This window comes from Callospermophilus lateralis, chromosome 1 (assembly GCF_048772815.1).
Source record: "Callospermophilus lateralis isolate mCalLat2 chromosome 1, mCalLat2.hap1, whole genome shotgun sequence".
In the NCBI taxonomy this organism is placed as follows: domain Eukaryota; kingdom Metazoa; phylum Chordata; class Mammalia; order Rodentia; family Sciuridae; genus Callospermophilus; species Callospermophilus lateralis.
The window spans coordinates 63,073,245-63,092,138 of NC_135305.1; the positions used below are offsets into that span (position 1 = coordinate 63,073,245).

An 18,894-nucleotide genomic window follows, 5' to 3' on the forward strand; every position below is an offset into this window, starting at 1 on the left:
TTTCAAAATGTGCTCTTATGGCATTAAAGAACATCTAGAGATATTCAGGGCCCAGTTCTGAGACAGAAGAGGATACTGCCAGTGACCACAGCCACACAGCTCCAATGCTTACAGATTCATAATCTGGCTTTCTATATAAAATTCCATTTGGAATCAGGTTTTGATAAAGACAAAAAATACTGAAATTACTGCCTCAAGAAAATATCCTAAGCATTAAGAATAATATTGTTAGGATAAATTTCACCTACAGAATCAAATCATGGTGCTCAAGGAAAGGACAAATCAAAAGAAGAAAAATAAGAAAATGACAATAAACCCAAAGGAAACACGGTGAATAATAGTCCAAAGGCAAAAATTTTAAAACAAAAATTGAGATAGAATAAAAAATTCTGATATTCTGTTTATGGTATGTCAAATGATGAAAGATAGATGAAATACAGGCTTCCTAGAAGTGGGGAAGCAACAGAGACAGCAAGATCTGTAATGCATGAAAAATCAGGCTCACTCCTGCTACTTACTTGTAAGTAAGGTGTCCACATTCTATACTTCTCCATTTTCACACTCACCCCCCCACTTTTGCTTTTATTTATATGTGCCTAGATAATTACTTAATTGATATTTTTGGTCTTCATGACTCCATTTCACAGTATTTATTGTAGTCACTACATTGGGATTTGTATTACCTTTTTTTTTTAATTAGTCTTGCTTTCACTGCAATTAGTTAGTCATGAGGCTACACTATGTAGCAATTAATATCCCTTGCTGTGTCCAAGTTCTTTCTAATTTAGCCTCAACCTATCTCCCAACTGATCTCCTTCTTTTTCTTTCTGAATGCCATGCCTTTCCTTGTACTCCTTCTTCTTCCAAGAACACCCCACCCACTTTCACTATGTTTATCTTCAAGTTAGTCCATATCTTTGTTATCCTTTGTGAAGGTGTTTATTAAAATTTCCTTTAGAGTTTGTCAGAGACTGAGCTAAGAGTGTTGCTTTTCCTTATCTGACACTATTTACAAATTTAATTTATTGTGATAATTCTTTCTGTGTCCTTTCTTATCATCTCCATTTATTTGTGTTATTACTTAAAGCATAGCTTTTCTAATATTTCTTACTATGATCCACACTAAGAAATACATTTTTACAATATGCAAATACAGAAACACACCCACATATTTTAAAATGATGGTGACCTATACTATTTATGTTCTATTTTCCTAGTCAAAATTTTTTCAAATGATTTCATAAATGACAAAGTCCTTTTACCTACAGTATGAAAAATGCTTCTCTACAATAATCATTCAGCAATTGTTTAGCAATTATTGATCAAAAAGAAAAAAGGCAGAATTAGATTTATAAAACTCTTAAAGATAAACGATTGGATTTCTGGGAAAATCAGTTATAGTTGAAATATTCAGAAGTATACAGTCACTGAAGCACAAAAAATTATTGACACTGCCATCAGACAGATTTCAAAGTAGAGAATTCCAAAGGTATAATTAGATTTTATAAAGCATAATTTATATAAATATATTGTTATAAAATTTAATTTTTCCTGAATAGTTCTAATGTGTTATGGAAAAAGAAATATCCTACTATATTTACAGTTTCAATAGACCAGTGGCAAAAATAGTCACAAAAGATGGTAGAATGACAACTTTTTAAAAACTTTCATACCTGAATTTCTCCTGTAATTGGATGAGAGACAACCTTTGTTGCATCAGTAGGCTGCAATATTAAAGACCATGCATTATTTTAAGAGATAAATTATTCATAGAATTTATCATTTCAACTTTATTCTGAAATTAATTTCTATTTTTTCAGAGCACACTGCCTGGAAAATATATTTCATCCATTTGGTTGCTTCAGAATAACAGGATCCACTTATATTTTTCAATACAGGTTTAATTTAATAGATATATAAAATCTATTTTTCATTTTGCTAGGCCAATTTTGAAGCTGTCATTTTATACCAGCAATATTTTAAATTACTTAGGAAAATGAAAACTTTTGGTTTAAAGTACTTTTGTTAACGTATTTAGAGGTTTTAAAGATGTATATAGTAATGAAAAAGAGTTTCTACACAAGATCTGCCTAGGAGCACAGAAGTTTTAATAATAAAAAGTCCTTTTTTATGCTTGCTGGGTACTCAGCTACTTCCTGCTCCCTCCCAGAGTAAATCACCAAGTGGTCACTTCCTATTAGAGGATGATGCTTAATTAAAGTTCTATCCATTACAGATAAGTTCTCATCTGTTTGATAATTTCTTTTACAAATAAGCCTTTAAAACAGCCTTAGGAAAGCAATTCATGCTGCAGTTCATGACCACTTGTTGACTAGTTACATTTGCATGAAGTATTTATAGAAATTAGAGAGGATGTTTCCAATCCTAAATCTATAATAGACTTTCAGGCAATGTGATATCAATGTAGAGGAGAGATTTACAGAAGCAAATCTTTCCCCTTCTGTATTTATTTTAGAAATGAGGGCACTAAAAAGAAGATAGCTTTATTCCAAGTCTTGTTTTATGAAATAACAAAAGAATAACATTTATATCATCACTGATAAAATTATGGGGGTGAGGGCTAAATCTTCTAAGTCACACATCCTTTATTAGTTCAACTAGTTTATTTAAAAACTACATTTAGTAAAACTCAAACTGTGCTCTGGCTCCAAAGTATAAACTATTATTTATTGAACACATATTCATTTAATAGTTTTCTATTTCATTTTAAAAAAAGACAAATAAATCTTGAGAAAAAAATGGTTCACACTAATTCCTGTTACTATTTATATTGGAATTGAAGATTTAGAGTTTCTTCAAATCAGATATCTTGAACCTTTTAAAAATCAAAATTATTTATTTTTTATTTATTTAACTTTAAAAAATTTCAGTTGATGCATAATTTACATATTTATGGATACAGCATGGAAGTCTGGTAAGCACTTAGTAAACATTATACAATGTATAATGATAAAATCAGGGTAATTAGCTTTTAATGGGGCACAGAGAGACTAATGCTGCATGTTTTCATTCACATAAAGATAACAGGTAAGTTGATCTCATAGAAGTAGAGAAGAGTATTCCATAGAGGCTAGAACAAAAAGAGGGGAAGAGGAAGCAAGGTCAAATAGCAGAAGCCAAAATACAGTTAGACAAGCGGAAAGAACTTTTAGTGCTCTAAGGCACAATACTGTGACTACAGTTGATAATAATGCATTATACATCTCAAAATCTTAGAAGAAAGAAATTCGCAGATTCATAGAACAAATAAATCTTTGTGTCTTGACACATAGTTGGGGAATAACTGAATAAGAATTCCTCACCCGAGGGTCTACACGTAAAAATAAAAAAATGGTTACTGATAAACTGTTTCATTTGATTTCCCTTTGAGAACTCTATTTCATTTGACATATGACCATGGAAATATATTTAGTGAGGAGAATAATCAAATGGGTCATTTTTAGTTGTCCTGAGGTTCTGGTATATATATATTGGGATATTTTTAATTACGGAGAATAAAGGCCAATATCTATTGGATCTGGCTATAAAAGCAAAAATAGACAAATGAAATTAAATCAAACTAAAATGCATGGCAAAGGAAAAAATTAACAGAACAAAGAGGCAATCTACAGAAAGGAGAATATCTGCAAACGATATATCTAACAGATTAATATCAAGAGTATAAATGGAAATCTAAAGTCTCAAAAGCAAAACAAAACAAAAATAAAACACAATAACCTAATTTAAAGAATTATCAACAGACCTAAATAGACATTTCTCAAAAAGAAGATAAACATATGTCCAGGGACATGAAAAAGTGTTCAATATGAAATCATCATGAAAATGCAGATCAAAATCACAATGAGTGATCACCTCAGTAAGTAAGAATGACTGTTATCAAAAATAATGGAGTTAAGTGCTGGTGAGTATGCAGAGAAAAACAAATCTCATGCACTGTTGATGGGAATGCAAAATTAGTCCAGCCATTATGAAAAGCATTATGGAGATTCCTCAAAATTAAAAAGTAGAAATTAGAGCTGGGGCTGTGACTTAGTGGTAGTGCACTTGCCTGGCATATGTGAGGCACTGGGTTCGATTCTCAGCACCACATATAAATAAATAAAATAAAGGTCTATCACAAACTAAAAAATATATTTTAAAAAAACTATAACTACCACATAATCCAGCAATCTGAATATTCTGTTATATCCAAGGAAAAGAAGTCAGTGTGTAGAAGAGACATCTGCACTCCTGTGTTTATTTGTAGTATTATTCACAGTAGCCAAAATATGGCAGTGCCAAGCTAAGTACCCATCAGCTGATAAATGGGTAAATAAAATGTGGTACATACACACAATGGAATGTTATTCGGCCATTAAAAAAAGAAAGAAACCCTGTCATTTGTGACAACATGGATAGAACTGGAGACCATTTTGTCAGTAAAGTAACCGATGCACAGAAAGACAAATACTGAATGATCACACTCATATGTGGATCTAAAAATGTTGACCTCAAAGAAGTTAAGATTAGAATGGTAATTATCAGAGATACAGGGAGATGGGGTGAGGGGAAGGGGCGTGGCTAGTACATGTGTATAATGTTACAGCTAAACAGGAGAAATAAGCTCTAGTGTTCTATGGCATAGGAGGATGAATATAAATAAGAATATTGCAATAAATACCTCAAAATATTTAATAGAATTCTAAATGTACTCACCACGAAGAAATAAAACTTTATGGTGATGGATATGTTAATTACCTTGACTTGATCATTACCCAGGATATAGTAGAAACAAATGATAACAATGTACATAATAGATATATGTTAAGTCAACCAAAAGCATAAAATAATAAAATGCTAATATATATGCTCTAATATTTATATATAAAATTATGCTATTTATAAATATGTATTCATTTTAGAAATTTTAGTTTTATTACATTGTATTACATTAATAGAGCTTATAATTTAATATTTAATTAGTCTCATACCAAATGAAGCATAAAGAAGTTAAAATTATTATTTTCAAAATTATCTTATGAACATATATTTGGATATATTGTAACCTGATTTATGGACATGTAAGCTTCAGATCATCACTTGATGTTTTTATAATCTCAAAATAATTGTTTTAAATTTTAGGATTTGAGGAACAAATAAAAGTATTGCCTTTTTGCATACTACATGTTAATGGGTTAAAAATATCATTGGCTCTATTTATTTATTCATTCATTCATTCACTTAAAAAATGTTTTAATAAACTCTATATGTGCTAAAAAAAGATAAATAATAGCCCCTCCCTTCTACAGTGAAAAAATACATTGAGTATAGTTTTTCAATAAAGAATATATATATATTTATATATATATCCAAAATAACAAGATTTGATTAAAGTTACTATCAGTAGAGTTGACTAGTCTCCATACAAGTATTATTCAATAGATTTTACTGTGTGCCACATAAGTAATTTTAAATATTCTAGTAGTCACACTAAAAATACAAAAATATACATTGAAATAATTTTAACAGCATGTTTTATGTAACCCCATTCATTCAAAATATTATCATTTCACATATCAACATGAAATTACAATAAAATATTTTACATTCACTTTCTTCATACTATCTTTGAAATGTCTGTCACCTGAAATTTATATAGAGAGCAGCTCTCATTAGGACTAGCCACAAGGACGAGGAGCTACTTTATTAGATAGTGTAGCCCTACAACTTAGCATTTCAGCAAAAATACTGTAATACTACATACGCCCACATACTTGACATAGAAAACAACTGCTGAATATCATAAAACTTCTCAATGTGATTTCCCTAATGTTCCAATACAACTATTTTAATCTTTTAATCATCACGTAAGATGTTGAAATATTACAATAAGTCAACTTTGTTCTCCCATAATACTCATCAGGTTCCCAAGTGACCACTGATGTTTTCATTCACAAATATTTATTTATTTTGCTTTTGTTCTGTGCAATTTACTCAGCTATGAGTTTAAGGTGACATAAATTAGTATGTAAATAAGAAGTGGTTGTTAACTCTTATGGAGTTTGTAGCCCAACTGTGAGGGTTAAACAAACAAACAAGTAATTACAATTAAAATATAAATTATCTTAAGAGACATATAAAGCATTTTGCACTTTGGAGGGAGGAAGGAAAAGAATCATCTGATGTTAGGGAAAGACCACAATATGCAAAGATTTCTGGTCCTTATATATTTTTGCTTAAATCCCATCACTGGCTCTTTATTACCTGCAAATGGTAGTAGAAAGGTTAGGAACAACCTACAATATTCTCCAAATTTTGATTGTTTAGGCTTCAACTCTCTTACCCTTCTAGATTCTGTACACCTATGTAGGCAACTTTCTGTTTGTGAGATTTTCTTCATGCTGCACTCTCTGCTTGTAATGTTGGCCCTTTTCCCTGTTACCAAAGTTGTTCCATTAAACACCAGCTTTCCTAACTATTCTCCAGGAGTGCTCACTCTACATCTTAGTGGCTTCCAACTTTATACCTTCACTGAATTTGACAAATGATTTTTCTCTAGTAATTAGATCAGCACTTCTCAAAGTTCAAGAGGCATCACACCCATTTGGAGAACCTACTAAAACCCAAGTGTCTCTGAATCCCATTTCCTGAGTTTCTGATATAGTAGGTCAGGGGTTGGGGGTCAAAATTTTGAATTTCTAACAAGTTCCCAGGTGAAACTTGTTAGAAATGCAAAATTTGATGTTCTGGGACTGGGAGCTTGCTTCAATAACCACTCATTGGTCTACCTGGTATGGAGGGATTTTTCCATCTTTGCATCTTGAGTATAGAGCATGTGGCATTGAAAATATCTGAGGAAAATGGGGATAGTTTGGAAACCCTAAATAAATACATTGCTTATTGCAAGAATATTAGTCAATATTTGACAACATTGTGCTTACTATGATAATTTCCCAAGGAAAACATTTGACTCAGCCCTTAAAGAACAGGTAAAATATGGCCAAAGAAAGAAATGGGGCAGAGGAGATTCCAGGTAGAAGGGATGCTTTTTTAAACAAAAGAGTGACATAATTAGATAATTTATAAATTGTCTTCATTGTAATCTTATTTTATAAGGATAAAAAAGTTAAATTTGTGTTCCCTTTTAACTCCCTGAAATTTTAAAATAATGGTATTAGAAGCATTTGTTTCAAATGAAGATGTACATTATTAAAAAAAATTGGTTAGTGTGGAAATGTGGGTAAAATTCAAACTGGTGATAATATTGTTTCTTATTGTCCTAAATTTTCCTTGTCTCTATACATTTTTGTTTTTTTACTTTTTATTTACATTATAAATCTTATGTAATGTTTAACTTTTCTTTCCAAAATAGTTGTAAAGCCAATGTCATCTACACAAAGCTCAGATTCATACAACAATAAAGAAAAATAACCAGAAGATATGAAACATCAGATACATTTTCAAATTCCTCATGATAATCATTACTGAAATATTTTGAGGTGGACATAAATCATCTTGATACATCTCGATCAGTTACACAGTCAGAAAAGGAAAAATGGTTTTTGTTCCAAAAGATCATAGGAAATGAGATATCACAAGAAAAACACTCTAGAAAATGATGTTTTATTTCCTGTCCCCTGGTCTGAGTCAAGAGCTCAGAAAAGTGACTCAAAGGTTACACTGAACACTTCTCACCTTGCTGCTGCTGTGCTTCTTTTTGCTCACTGAGGGTGACCCAGGCTGCCCAGGGCTGGGAACAGAACTGGATCCTGCTGATGTGGGACCCGAATGAGCATGAGATCCCTTCTCAACCACGGAGGACATGACCAGAGGTGACTGTTGTAGTGAAACCTTTTGGAGCTCTGCTGCCAGTTGTTTAGGATCAACCCCTGGAGATTTCGCTTTGTCCACTATAACAAAATGAAACAGTTTTACATACTTCTCTATTTCGTAAATACTTAATTTTGTAGAACTTATTGAAGTCCTATGTGATAAAATGCAAACTGTGACTTATAAACTAAGCTAAGGTTTCAAAATTAAATCAACTTAATTGGAACTCTCTGGATCAATTTCTGAGGAAATTTAGAAGACCCAGAAAAAGTGACATCATGCTGGATTACAGAGGAACACAGAAGTGCCTATCATCTTCAGAGAAATGTTTTTAATGTTTTATGTAAAAAACTATGAATGACATGATATTTTATTCACCAAAATTCACTTGTATGATCAGATTCTTTTCCTTCTCTAAACTTACGCATCCCTTTTTAAGAGGGAAATCTTACGGAGAATATTAACATTAATAAATGTGTTAAAATTCCTATAGTAATTGGTCTGTTTAGTGCATATTTTTTAAACCCAGACTTTAGAATTGTCACTTTAATCATAGGAAGTAATTGATAAAAGTTAAATACAGGAAAAAGTGATACTTTTAATCTTACAATAAATCTAATAAATGTGTACATTTGTTATCTAAGAAAGAGTTAAGTAAGTTTTACATTATCTGCTTATGAAATTATGTGTTGATTTTTATTTATTATAAAAAGCAACCAAAAGGATCTGGAATAAGTGTTTCAAATGTCAGTTATAGGGCTGGGCATGCATCACAGTGATACAGCACTTGCTTAGCATCTTAGCATGCACAAGACCCTGGGTCTATCCCCACTATTTCATCAAACCAAAACAAAACAGTTATATTGAAAAGAAATAAGTAAAATAATTATTAACTAAAAATTATATAAGATCAAAAGAAAATGGCTACATGGATTACTTTCACAAAATGAATTTATATTTGAAGGATTAAAAATGTGGACTCACACAGAAAGGATTTCATATGAATTTCTTATTGAGTTTAACAGGCAAACATGTACTACCCCAGAATGTTAAAAACATAGCTACAGTGTTTTTGATTTTGTTAAAACTTAAATAGAAATCTATTACTTTGTCAATATCTATTTATATCTTCATCTACAGCTACATTTGCCTCTACAACTGCTTCTCTATCTACATCTTAATCTATAGTTGAAAGCAGATTGCTTCTACCTACCAGCTTTTGGTGGCTCATGAAGTTCCAGGTGCTGAGGATTTTCTGAATCCGATAGCATATTGAGATCCCTAAAAATTAAGACATAACATTAAGAAAGAAATTGAGCAAGCCTGAGACAAAGGATACTTTTTTCCAACTACCCTCATTTTTTTTTCCAGTAGGTAAATGAGAAGTGGTTAATGACATAAAGCAACTTCAAAGCATGCTCACCCTTCTAAACCAATACATATTTGCAATGCTTTTAAAAGTCAGAGCTGACAAAAATGATTATTTAAGGTGAAATCTTTATGGATTAAATGTAAGTTCATTTGAGATAACCACACACATCCATGAAATCTAAATGGGTTTAGGCTTTCTTTTAAATGAAGCATGTTTCAATAAAAGCATGAAAGGGGAGAGCTATTGACATAATCAGAAACTAAATTAGCTGAATTCTGTCTATGCTTTAGACTTAGATTCTGAACACAAAAATCTATGAACTTTGTATTCACTTTAATTTCTAATTACTGGAAATCTTGCTGACTGGCAAAGGTTCCACCTTAACAATTTTAAATTAAAAGAGCCATGAATAGCCAAAAAATGGAAACAGAAAGATGGGGAAAAACTCACAGTCTTACACATATTTCTGCTTCCCCACTTTGCTGACTAATGATACTCTGTACTTCTTCATATGTTTTAGAAGTTAAGGGAATTCCATTCCACTCCAATACTTGCATCCCTAAAAAGAGAAATTTGAGTATAAAATTAAACATGTAAGCTATCTCTATTCTGGGTCCACAGAGCATAGAAGACATTTCTTTGTATTCAAAAGTCAACTCGGCACACCATTTCAGAGAACATCATCTCAAACTTCTCTGGAGTATTTTGTAGTTTGATTTCATCAACTTATGTGAGAACACAAAATATATTTAATACAACATGCACAATTTTGCCTTCGAAAACCTATACATGTTAGCAAACACATGCATTCTGTTCACACTGCTATCAAGAAAACACTGAATATATATTGCTTGGACCAATTTTGTTTAGAAAACGAACAGTTACAACTATCCATATAATTTGCCTTTGGGGAGCAAACTACTAAAAAAGCATGAACTTCCATATTCTATCATGGAATGGTAGAGGCAGAAAAAAAGTCATCAAGATTTTCTTGTTAAAATCTCTCCAGAAACTGCTGTACCTTCTCTTTCTTTCTTTTTTTTTTAGGTAAAACAGATTTTACTTTGTATCTTTTTCTTTGCTGCATGTCAGCTATTCCTGAATACAGGAGCAGGAATGTCTTAGGAAGAACAGCCTGTGGGTCTGTGACTTGTACAGTTAAGGGCCTGTGCTCAGAAAGGATCCATGCTTGAGGCTGTTGCCATCTCAAATTTTTTTTAATAATGTATGAAAAACAATCCACATTTTCATTTTGCACAGAATCCCATAAATTATGTAGCTGGTCTTGCCTGGCCAGGGTATTTCATTTTTTCCTCTTTAACTAAAAAGATAATTCCATACAAAAAAAGGAAAATAGTTACATCATTGATATTTAAACAGTTTACACCTAGTTTCTTTGGTCCATTGTATATGAACTGCCAAAATAATTTAGGGTACACATTTGGCATGACTCACATGGAACTAATATTGGGTATGTAAGCTGGACATATAAAGATGAAATCATCCCACACAGTGCCAAAATATTTGAGAATGTTAACCAGCTTTACCTGAGAAAAATGTGTCTATGCCATAATCTAAATAAAATAATAATTGTTAAAAAAGTAAGTTCTTAATAGCTTTGCCCTTTTCCATATTGTTCACCATTGTCTTTAATGGAAAATTCTAAACATGTATTTAAAAGTTTTAATGATTGTGATATACATTCAAAGAAAGCATATTATAAGTTGCAATCAAGTAAGAGAAATGCTTTTCCACTCCAATGAAATACCAAAAGAAGACCATAAAAAGGCTCACAGTAACACAAACAAAATGACTTTTCTATAACTTACTCCAAGAAAACTTTATCTTCAGTTGCGCCTTAGGCTTATTTCAATAATCCAAGGCTGTTGTACACATAAAATGAGAAAATTATGTAAAAGACAGTGACAACACCTCTAGAAAGAAAACTATGGCACACTGAGAAAGGAAAGCAAAGCACATTTTAAAATTTAGACAAAAAGTACATTTATAAACAGATGATTCTGAATTGAAACAAATTAATGCTGTTATAATTCAGAAACTGCATTGTCACTTTTTTGCAGAAGCACATTTTATTGAAAGAAATAATCACATATCTTCATTATTTTTCTGTTGAATTTACCCATTTCTTTATATCTTGAAATACAGAGCAAATTTTAAAAAAATGATTATTCAGTGAAATGACAAAAAATGCATCTAGTCATAGGAAGGAAAACCATCCAGTACTGCTAATAAGCAATACTTATTTTTTTCAATATTGCCAAAAAATTTATAGATAATTGGGGTTTTGCCTTGATACCTATCTGGGACCATGAACTATTTGATCTGCATCTGTGTTGAAATAGGCCAGCTGAACTTCTTTTCCATTCAGTTTCTCCCCAGAGTTGATATAGTGCTGGAGTTCAAAAGATTGTCATTTGTTGTTGTTGTTGTTGTTTTTTTTTTTTTTTTTTTTTTTTTTTTTTTTTTTACTATTTATTTTTTAGGTATAGATGGACACAACACAATGCCTTTTATTTTTCTGTGGTGCTGAGAACTGAACCCGGGTCCCACCTGTGCTAGGTGAGTGCTTTACCTCTGAGCCACAATCCCAGCCCCATTGTTGTTGTTTTTTTAAGTCTTGGTTTGGTACCCATGATGAGACCCTGTAAGAAAGGTGATGACTGGAACAGTTACCCAATACTTCCCCTCTCCATTGTTTGTATACCTACAAATCCTGCAAGAACCGTACTAAATAATGAATGAAAAAGTACAAATCACCCTGTATTCATTTCATAAAATGGTTTTAGAAGTTGTGAGAATTAAATACATAACTTTAAAAGATATCCTTGATACATCACATCAATGGAATAAAGGACAAAAACTTTATAATCATCTCAATGGATATAGAAATGACATTTAAAAATATTTATTATCTCTTCATGATAAAAACAAAGAAAAAAACAGGACACATCATAATAAAGATCACTCACGTTAAGCCAATAGCTAACATTACACTAACAGGGAAAAACTCAACTAGACAAGGATGTTCTCTTTCACTACTTGTATTCAACACAGTATGCAGAATCCTAGCCAGAGTATGCCAGAAATAAAGAATATCTAAATTGGAAAATAAAGAATCGAATTCTCACAGTTCACAGATGATATGATTTTATATATTGAAAAGCCCCAAAACTCCATCAAAAAACTATTAGGACTAAGAAACAAATTCAGCAAAGCTGAAGGACAGAAAAGCAACCTATAAAAATCAGTAGTAGTGCTACATGCCAGAAGTGAATTATCTGAAACAGAAAACAAGAAAGCAATTCCATTTACTGTAGCTAAAAAAATAATATTAATAAATTTACCCAAAGAGGTGAAAGACCTCTAGAATGAAAGTTATTTATGGAAGAATTTGAAAAGGATACAAAAGAATAATGGAAAGAAATCTCATGCTCATGGTTGAAGAATGAATATTTTTAAAATGTCATATGATCCACAGAAATATATAGATTCAATGCAATTCCTATCAAAATACCAACAACATTCTCTACAGAACTAGAAAAAGACAATTCTAAAATTTATGTGAACACACACACACACCAAGAAAAAAAAAATCCCAAATTGCCAAGGCCATCTTGATCTAAAAGAACAAAGCAGGAGACTACCTGACTTCAAAATATTTGAAATATATTTGTTAATTGTAAAAATCCTATAATTTAAAATGCTGAAAATCCCTATGAAAATCCCTATGCTCTTTGGAAATTCAATTAAGTAATATTTTATCATTTAATAACTTTGAATGAATTTTCTTTTTTTTCCTTTTTTGATTGGTTGTTCAAAACATTACAAAGCTCTTGACATATCATATTTCATACATTAGATTCAAGTGGGTTATGAACTCCCATTTTTACCCCAAATACAGATTGCAGAATCACATCGGTTATACATCCACATTTTTACATTATGCCATATTAGTAACTGTTGTCTTAAAATACTTTATATACTGTTTTAGAAAAACATTCTAAAAGATAGCATACACATGAATTATAAAATTTATTATTGTGAGCAATAATTCACATTTTTCTTATATCCAAATGTTTGTTGAAGTTTTTCAGGTGTGCAAGTGAACAGATAGATGGTACCTAATGTAACAGCTTCCAGTAGGAATACTAAGAGAAAATGTGGATTTTTGTGGAATTTATAACACCAGCGACAGGATTTGTTGCTCAAATTCTCAAACCAAATGTGTTACAAAACACTAAAAAGAAAAAGACAATTATTATATAATTATAGAATTTAAAAATAATCAACAATAAGATATTCTCTTGTATATGTCTTCCTAATTCCATGATGAATTTTGAATGTTCCTCAAACTAGTTCAAGCCAGTCTTAACTTTATGATACAAAATTTCATGTTACATTACCACTTGATTTATTTAATATTTACCATTAAATCAAAACAACTTATTGTTACAATTATTTAGTTAACAGTCAAAATTCTTACAGGTCACTGTATTCAAACATATATCACACCAAAGCTCATGTTCAAGCTCATTGTCTTCTTTCCACATGTATTTTCCCAGCATCTAGTATGTTACCTTTATGTCCCATATTAGTTATAAAAATAAAAAGATTATAATAGAAAAATTAGAAATAACTTGGCAATTAATAAAATAAAGGTAATTCACAGAGGAGCAAGTCTAAAACTGCTACAGGTAAATTAAGAAACATTTAGATTCATTAGTGATTAGAAGTGCAAATTAAAACAAGAATGCAATATTACCTCTCATCATATTAAAAAAAAAGTATGAAAGCCAGAAAATGCCATGTGTTGAATGGATATAGGATCAGGAGACCCTGACCTCTCCAAGGAAGATCATACTTGCTAGATGGTGTGCTCCATCCAGCCTATTCCCACTCTGTGATGTGAGAATGCTATTACTAGAATGAGATGAGAAAAAGAGCTTGTTTATTAAAGGTGTAATTATCTTAATGAGATTAAAGAATGCAACTGTTTCAGAAGGCAATCTGGAGGAAATTAGTTAAATTAAACACACAAATGCCCAGACATCCCCTTCTTGAGTATTTGTGGAATTAGAAAAGCTGAGCCTTGGGAGTGTAGGAATGCTAATGATGGAAATAGCTGGCAAAAGAAACAGAACACACCTGGTGTTGATGCCAGAAGGTGAATCCATCTTAATATCTTTGGCAGGTAAAAACAAGTGAGAAACAGGATCTGGTACATAGAGCAATGCCATTTATGTAGACTTCAATGATATGCATGTAAAATTATAGTATATGTTTTACAAATAAATAGCAGGCATTACAAAAAATAGTTGCCAAGAAGGGAACTGAAGAAGAAAATAAGAGAAAATGAATGAGTTAATAAATGAATGAATGAATGAAAAATATAAGCATGAAGAGGAAAGCTAGAATGAACCAATAGGATGGTGGGCTATAAAATGAGGATTTGATATAGTGGGGGTCCAGAGCAGAAAGGAGAATTCTAAAATAAATTTAAACACATACACACACACACACACACACACACACACACACACACTCACACACTCACACACACATTGATTTATATAGATGTGTGTGTGTGTTATATATTATTTTTGTAACCTTAGAAGTCCAACACATTCAGGGGTCTAAAAACTTCAGGGGTCCAACAAATTATTCATATCAGTTATACTAATTACACATTCACTTTTATGTTAGGCTGTGTTAATATGTGAGAAATATATAGATACATTTTATTCTATTTTGACAAATATAATTTTTGTAATTTGCAATCTCAACCTATTCATATAGTAACATCAAAGAAGAAAATAAAAAGGAAGCATAGTAGAAAGGGATAAGAAAATAGGAGAAAGGGAATATGTACCAAAGGGGGAAAACAGTATTTGAACAGTGTCCTACTTATAGGACAAGCAGATGCCCTCAGTGATGATAAGACATTAAAAACCCTGGTATGTTTAACTGAGGAAATTCAACTATAAATATGAAATCCAAAGGTTGGAAATTATCTCACTAAAGAGCTAATACAATAATTTTGCTATTTTTATCTTTATTATTGCTATCATGTTTACTCTTGGCACTGGTAGTTCAAACAAAACTTAAAATAATGCAAATATACAAAAATTGACCTACTTTCATTAAATCAGGCTGCATTTACATGCTGTTTCCCTGGCCACACACTTATATGATACCCTAAGTTTCCTTGAATATACATGAATATATTATGAATTTAAATGAGCTCAATATGTTAGTCAACTTTCTGTTATTATAACAAAAAAACAGATAATTTACTTATGAAATATTTATTTTGGTTCAAAATTTTGGAGGTTCAAGACCATGATTGATTGGTCCCATTGTTTTAGGTCTGAGCATGTAGGAGAGCAAAACCTTTTACATCACAAACCAGGGAGTAAAGCAAAAGAGGACAGAACCAGGGTCCCACAACTTCCTTCAAGGGCATGAACACAATGACTTCACTACTTCTCACAAGGCCTTGAATGGTTCCACCATTTCCCAAAAGCACCACTGTAAGGAAGAAGCCTTAAACACATAGGCCTTTGGATGAAATTCAAAATCCAAACCATAGTCCTGAATAAGGATATAAGAACAATTTGCATTAACGAAGATACTGCCTCTAGAGATATACTAGAAGAAGGATAATCTGACTTTTGTTTTGTTGAAAATGGAAACTTAACTGAAAAGCATTTTTTAACCCAATAACTTTCATTTTTTAACCCAATAACTTTTTCACATGTAACTGTGTTTGTGTGTGTGTGTGTGTGCACGTGTGCGTGGGCACGAGAGAGAGAGAGAGAGAGAGAGAGAGAGAGAGAGAGAGAGAGAGAGAGAGAGAGAACACTAAAACTTGCCTACTTCTCAGTAAAGAAAATATGTACTATTTTCAGAAGGATAAATGTTGTAGTTTTCAGAAGTGTATTTTTTGAATTACCTTGTTGCAGGTAGCTGACAGTTTATACTTTCTCTTCACCATAATCAAACTGTGCTCACATTTACTTTGGTTATTAACTAGCTGTTGTACCCTTGAAAATGTTGATTAATTTGCCATCCTTGACTCTCTCAAGAGAGATTACACTTGCTCCATAACTAGTTTATTTCTGCTCCATGATGTGGAGAATGGGAGGTTCATGATAGAATGGAAAACAAAAACAATAGAAAATGCAATATTTGAGCTGCAGATTTATATGATAAATTTAAAGAATATTTTAGAATCCTAAAATCTCCATAAAATAAATTATTTTTACTATATACAACTTTTGACATATGCAATAAAATTTCTCAAGCATAGAAAAAAATGTCATCTTCTATTTTGCATTCCTCCCATTTCCTCTCACTTCCCTCTTAGTGGCAGTTTTCCAATTTCTTCATTTTTCCTGTCTCCTAAGGTTTCTATGGTATCATCCTGACATAATTTTCCCCTACTCCCAGCCATTGCTATGCTTGTTCCTGGATTGGTCATCTTTGAGTTTGGAATATGAAATGTTAAATTTGAACCTAAATTTGGTTTAAATTTATATGCCAAATAAAGTATTGAGTTTCCAAAGTTGATATAAATCTAAAATGCATTTTATTAATTTTAGTTATTTGCATTAAATTTTCTTCAGAAATTCTTGAAAATGAATAAAAATTAAAATGTCAAAATTTTACTCTAAAGTATATAGTTTTAAAAAATATGTGATATGTCACAATGGAATATTACTCAACCATAAAAAAGAATGACTTTATGGATATTTGCTGGTAACTGGATGGATCTGGAGACTATGATGCTAAGTGAAATAAGCCAAACCCCCAAAAGTGAAGGTCAAATGCTGTCTCTGATATGTGGATGCTAACACACAAATCGGGGTGGGGGGCAGAGAATAGAAGTTCATCGATTAGATAAAGGGGAATAAAGGGAAGGGAGGAAGGATAGGAGTAGGAAGGACAGTGAAATGAATCTGATTTAACTTTCCTATGTACATATGTAAATACACCACAGTGAATTTCTACATCATGAACACCACAAATCTGGGAACTAATTAGATTAAGATGGACTCCATGTTTGTATAAATATGTCAAAATAAACTCTATTGTCATGTATAATTAAAAAGAACAAAAAAAGTGATATGCAAATTTCTTCTCCATAGTGTGAAGATAATGGAATTTCTAATTCATAGGAAATTTTAATGTGAATTTAATCAGTGCAAATTCCTTTAAATATTAGTAATATCAAACTTGTTATATGTAAAATATATAGAAGACTTATGGTAATTGTCTATTTTTTGTTTTAAGCCACTGTATTTTTATATTGAACATGAAGATTAGAAAAGGATTATTAAGCAAAAATATATGCTAGTATAGCATAATCTATTTCCATCCTTGGGCAGGAATATAGGCTAGATTTCTACAAACACTATACAGCTTGGGTATATTTTTAAATTGCTCAGAATTGAAGAAATTAAATTATACATTTGAAACATTCATTTGGATTATGATTTTGAGCAACTTACTTTCTACGTGACGTCTTTCACTCACGTGTTTTGGTAAGAACAAGCAATTAAAATTAGCAAGGTTAATGTATGCACACAAAAATTCCCAAATAAAATTAATTAATATAAAAAAGTTCTCATGACATTTTGAATAGGAAAAAAAATTTAAAAACCTAATGAATACCAAAATTGTCTGAGCTATCTGAGGTGACCCAAACTTCTTTTATACGTCTGGCTTATATTGAAAAATACTTATAATCAACAACTTCTGCACTCAGATCTAAAATAGATTTGGCTCCAATTGCAAAAAGAATAATTGTAAAATAAATAGACTCTCACATACTTTGCAGTATTAATGATTAATAATGAAAATACATTGTTGTAGGATTACATGAATCAAATGTTTTTGTTGAAGCATAAGTTGGCATCACTTTATAGACTGATGTTATAATGTAAGATCCTTGCAGATACTCTAATTTGTTAACCTAATTATTGAAAAGGTGATATATAAGAGATGATGTATCTTGATATGTTTTGTCCACACAACCAGGCCAATGCTAGTACCAATTATTAGAAAAATGCATTTAATTGATGCTATCTAAACTTACATGGTCGCCCACCTGAATATAAACAATGTTCAAAGATATAAAACTCAGCATAAAACACACAAATAATTTATAAGGCCAGATTGTATTATCTGTATGATAATATTATCTTGAAGACTTGGGCATGTAAAAACTGAAGATATTAATGAACATATAGAAAGATCTTGTTGTATGTATTGAGGGTCGCAACAATAAAAATTACAAATGCATGAAAACTAATTGGCTTCCTCATGTCTTTTCCCTGTCCCTCTTCCAAATAAGAAACCAACATCACATTTCTCCAGAAAGTTATGTTGTAACCTTCCAGAAGAGAAAATAATATAGTAATGATTAAAGAAATGGAAGGAGAGAGTCAGTTCTAGGAAAGAGATGTAGCTGGAGTTTTCAAAAGCAATTGCAACCGTCATTCTGCTTGTCATTCTGTTCAAGGAATATGGCATTACCTCAAATAAAAACACTATCAGGCACCTTCAGAAAGTTGGACATTAGACTATCTGTGACTCCTTACTCTTGGGGAAATGTCCTGGCTTTGTCATGGCACTTTCAGTGTTATAGACCAATGCGTAGAGGCTGAGTC

The 18,894-nt window shown here is 31.5% G+C and overlaps 1 protein-coding gene across 2 annotated transcripts in view; it reads right to left on the reverse strand.

Moving 5' to 3' along the window:
* Pclo (piccolo presynaptic cytomatrix protein) overlaps positions 1–18,894 on the reverse strand; it is a 403,000-nt gene that overhangs the window by 85,342 nt on the left and 298,764 nt on the right. For both annotated transcript variants that reach the window (XM_076862544.2, XM_076862539.2), the window contains 4 exons: positions 9,653–9,761; positions 9,044–9,111; positions 7,696–7,910; positions 1,674–1,724 (listed from right to left, as the gene is read on the reverse strand). In XM_076862544.2, the coding sequence (XP_076718659.2) occupies positions 1,674–1,724; positions 7,696–7,910; positions 9,044–9,111; positions 9,653–9,761 (443 nt within the window). The remainder of the gene's footprint in view (positions 1–1,673; positions 1,725–7,695; positions 7,911–9,043; positions 9,112–9,652; positions 9,762–18,894) is intronic.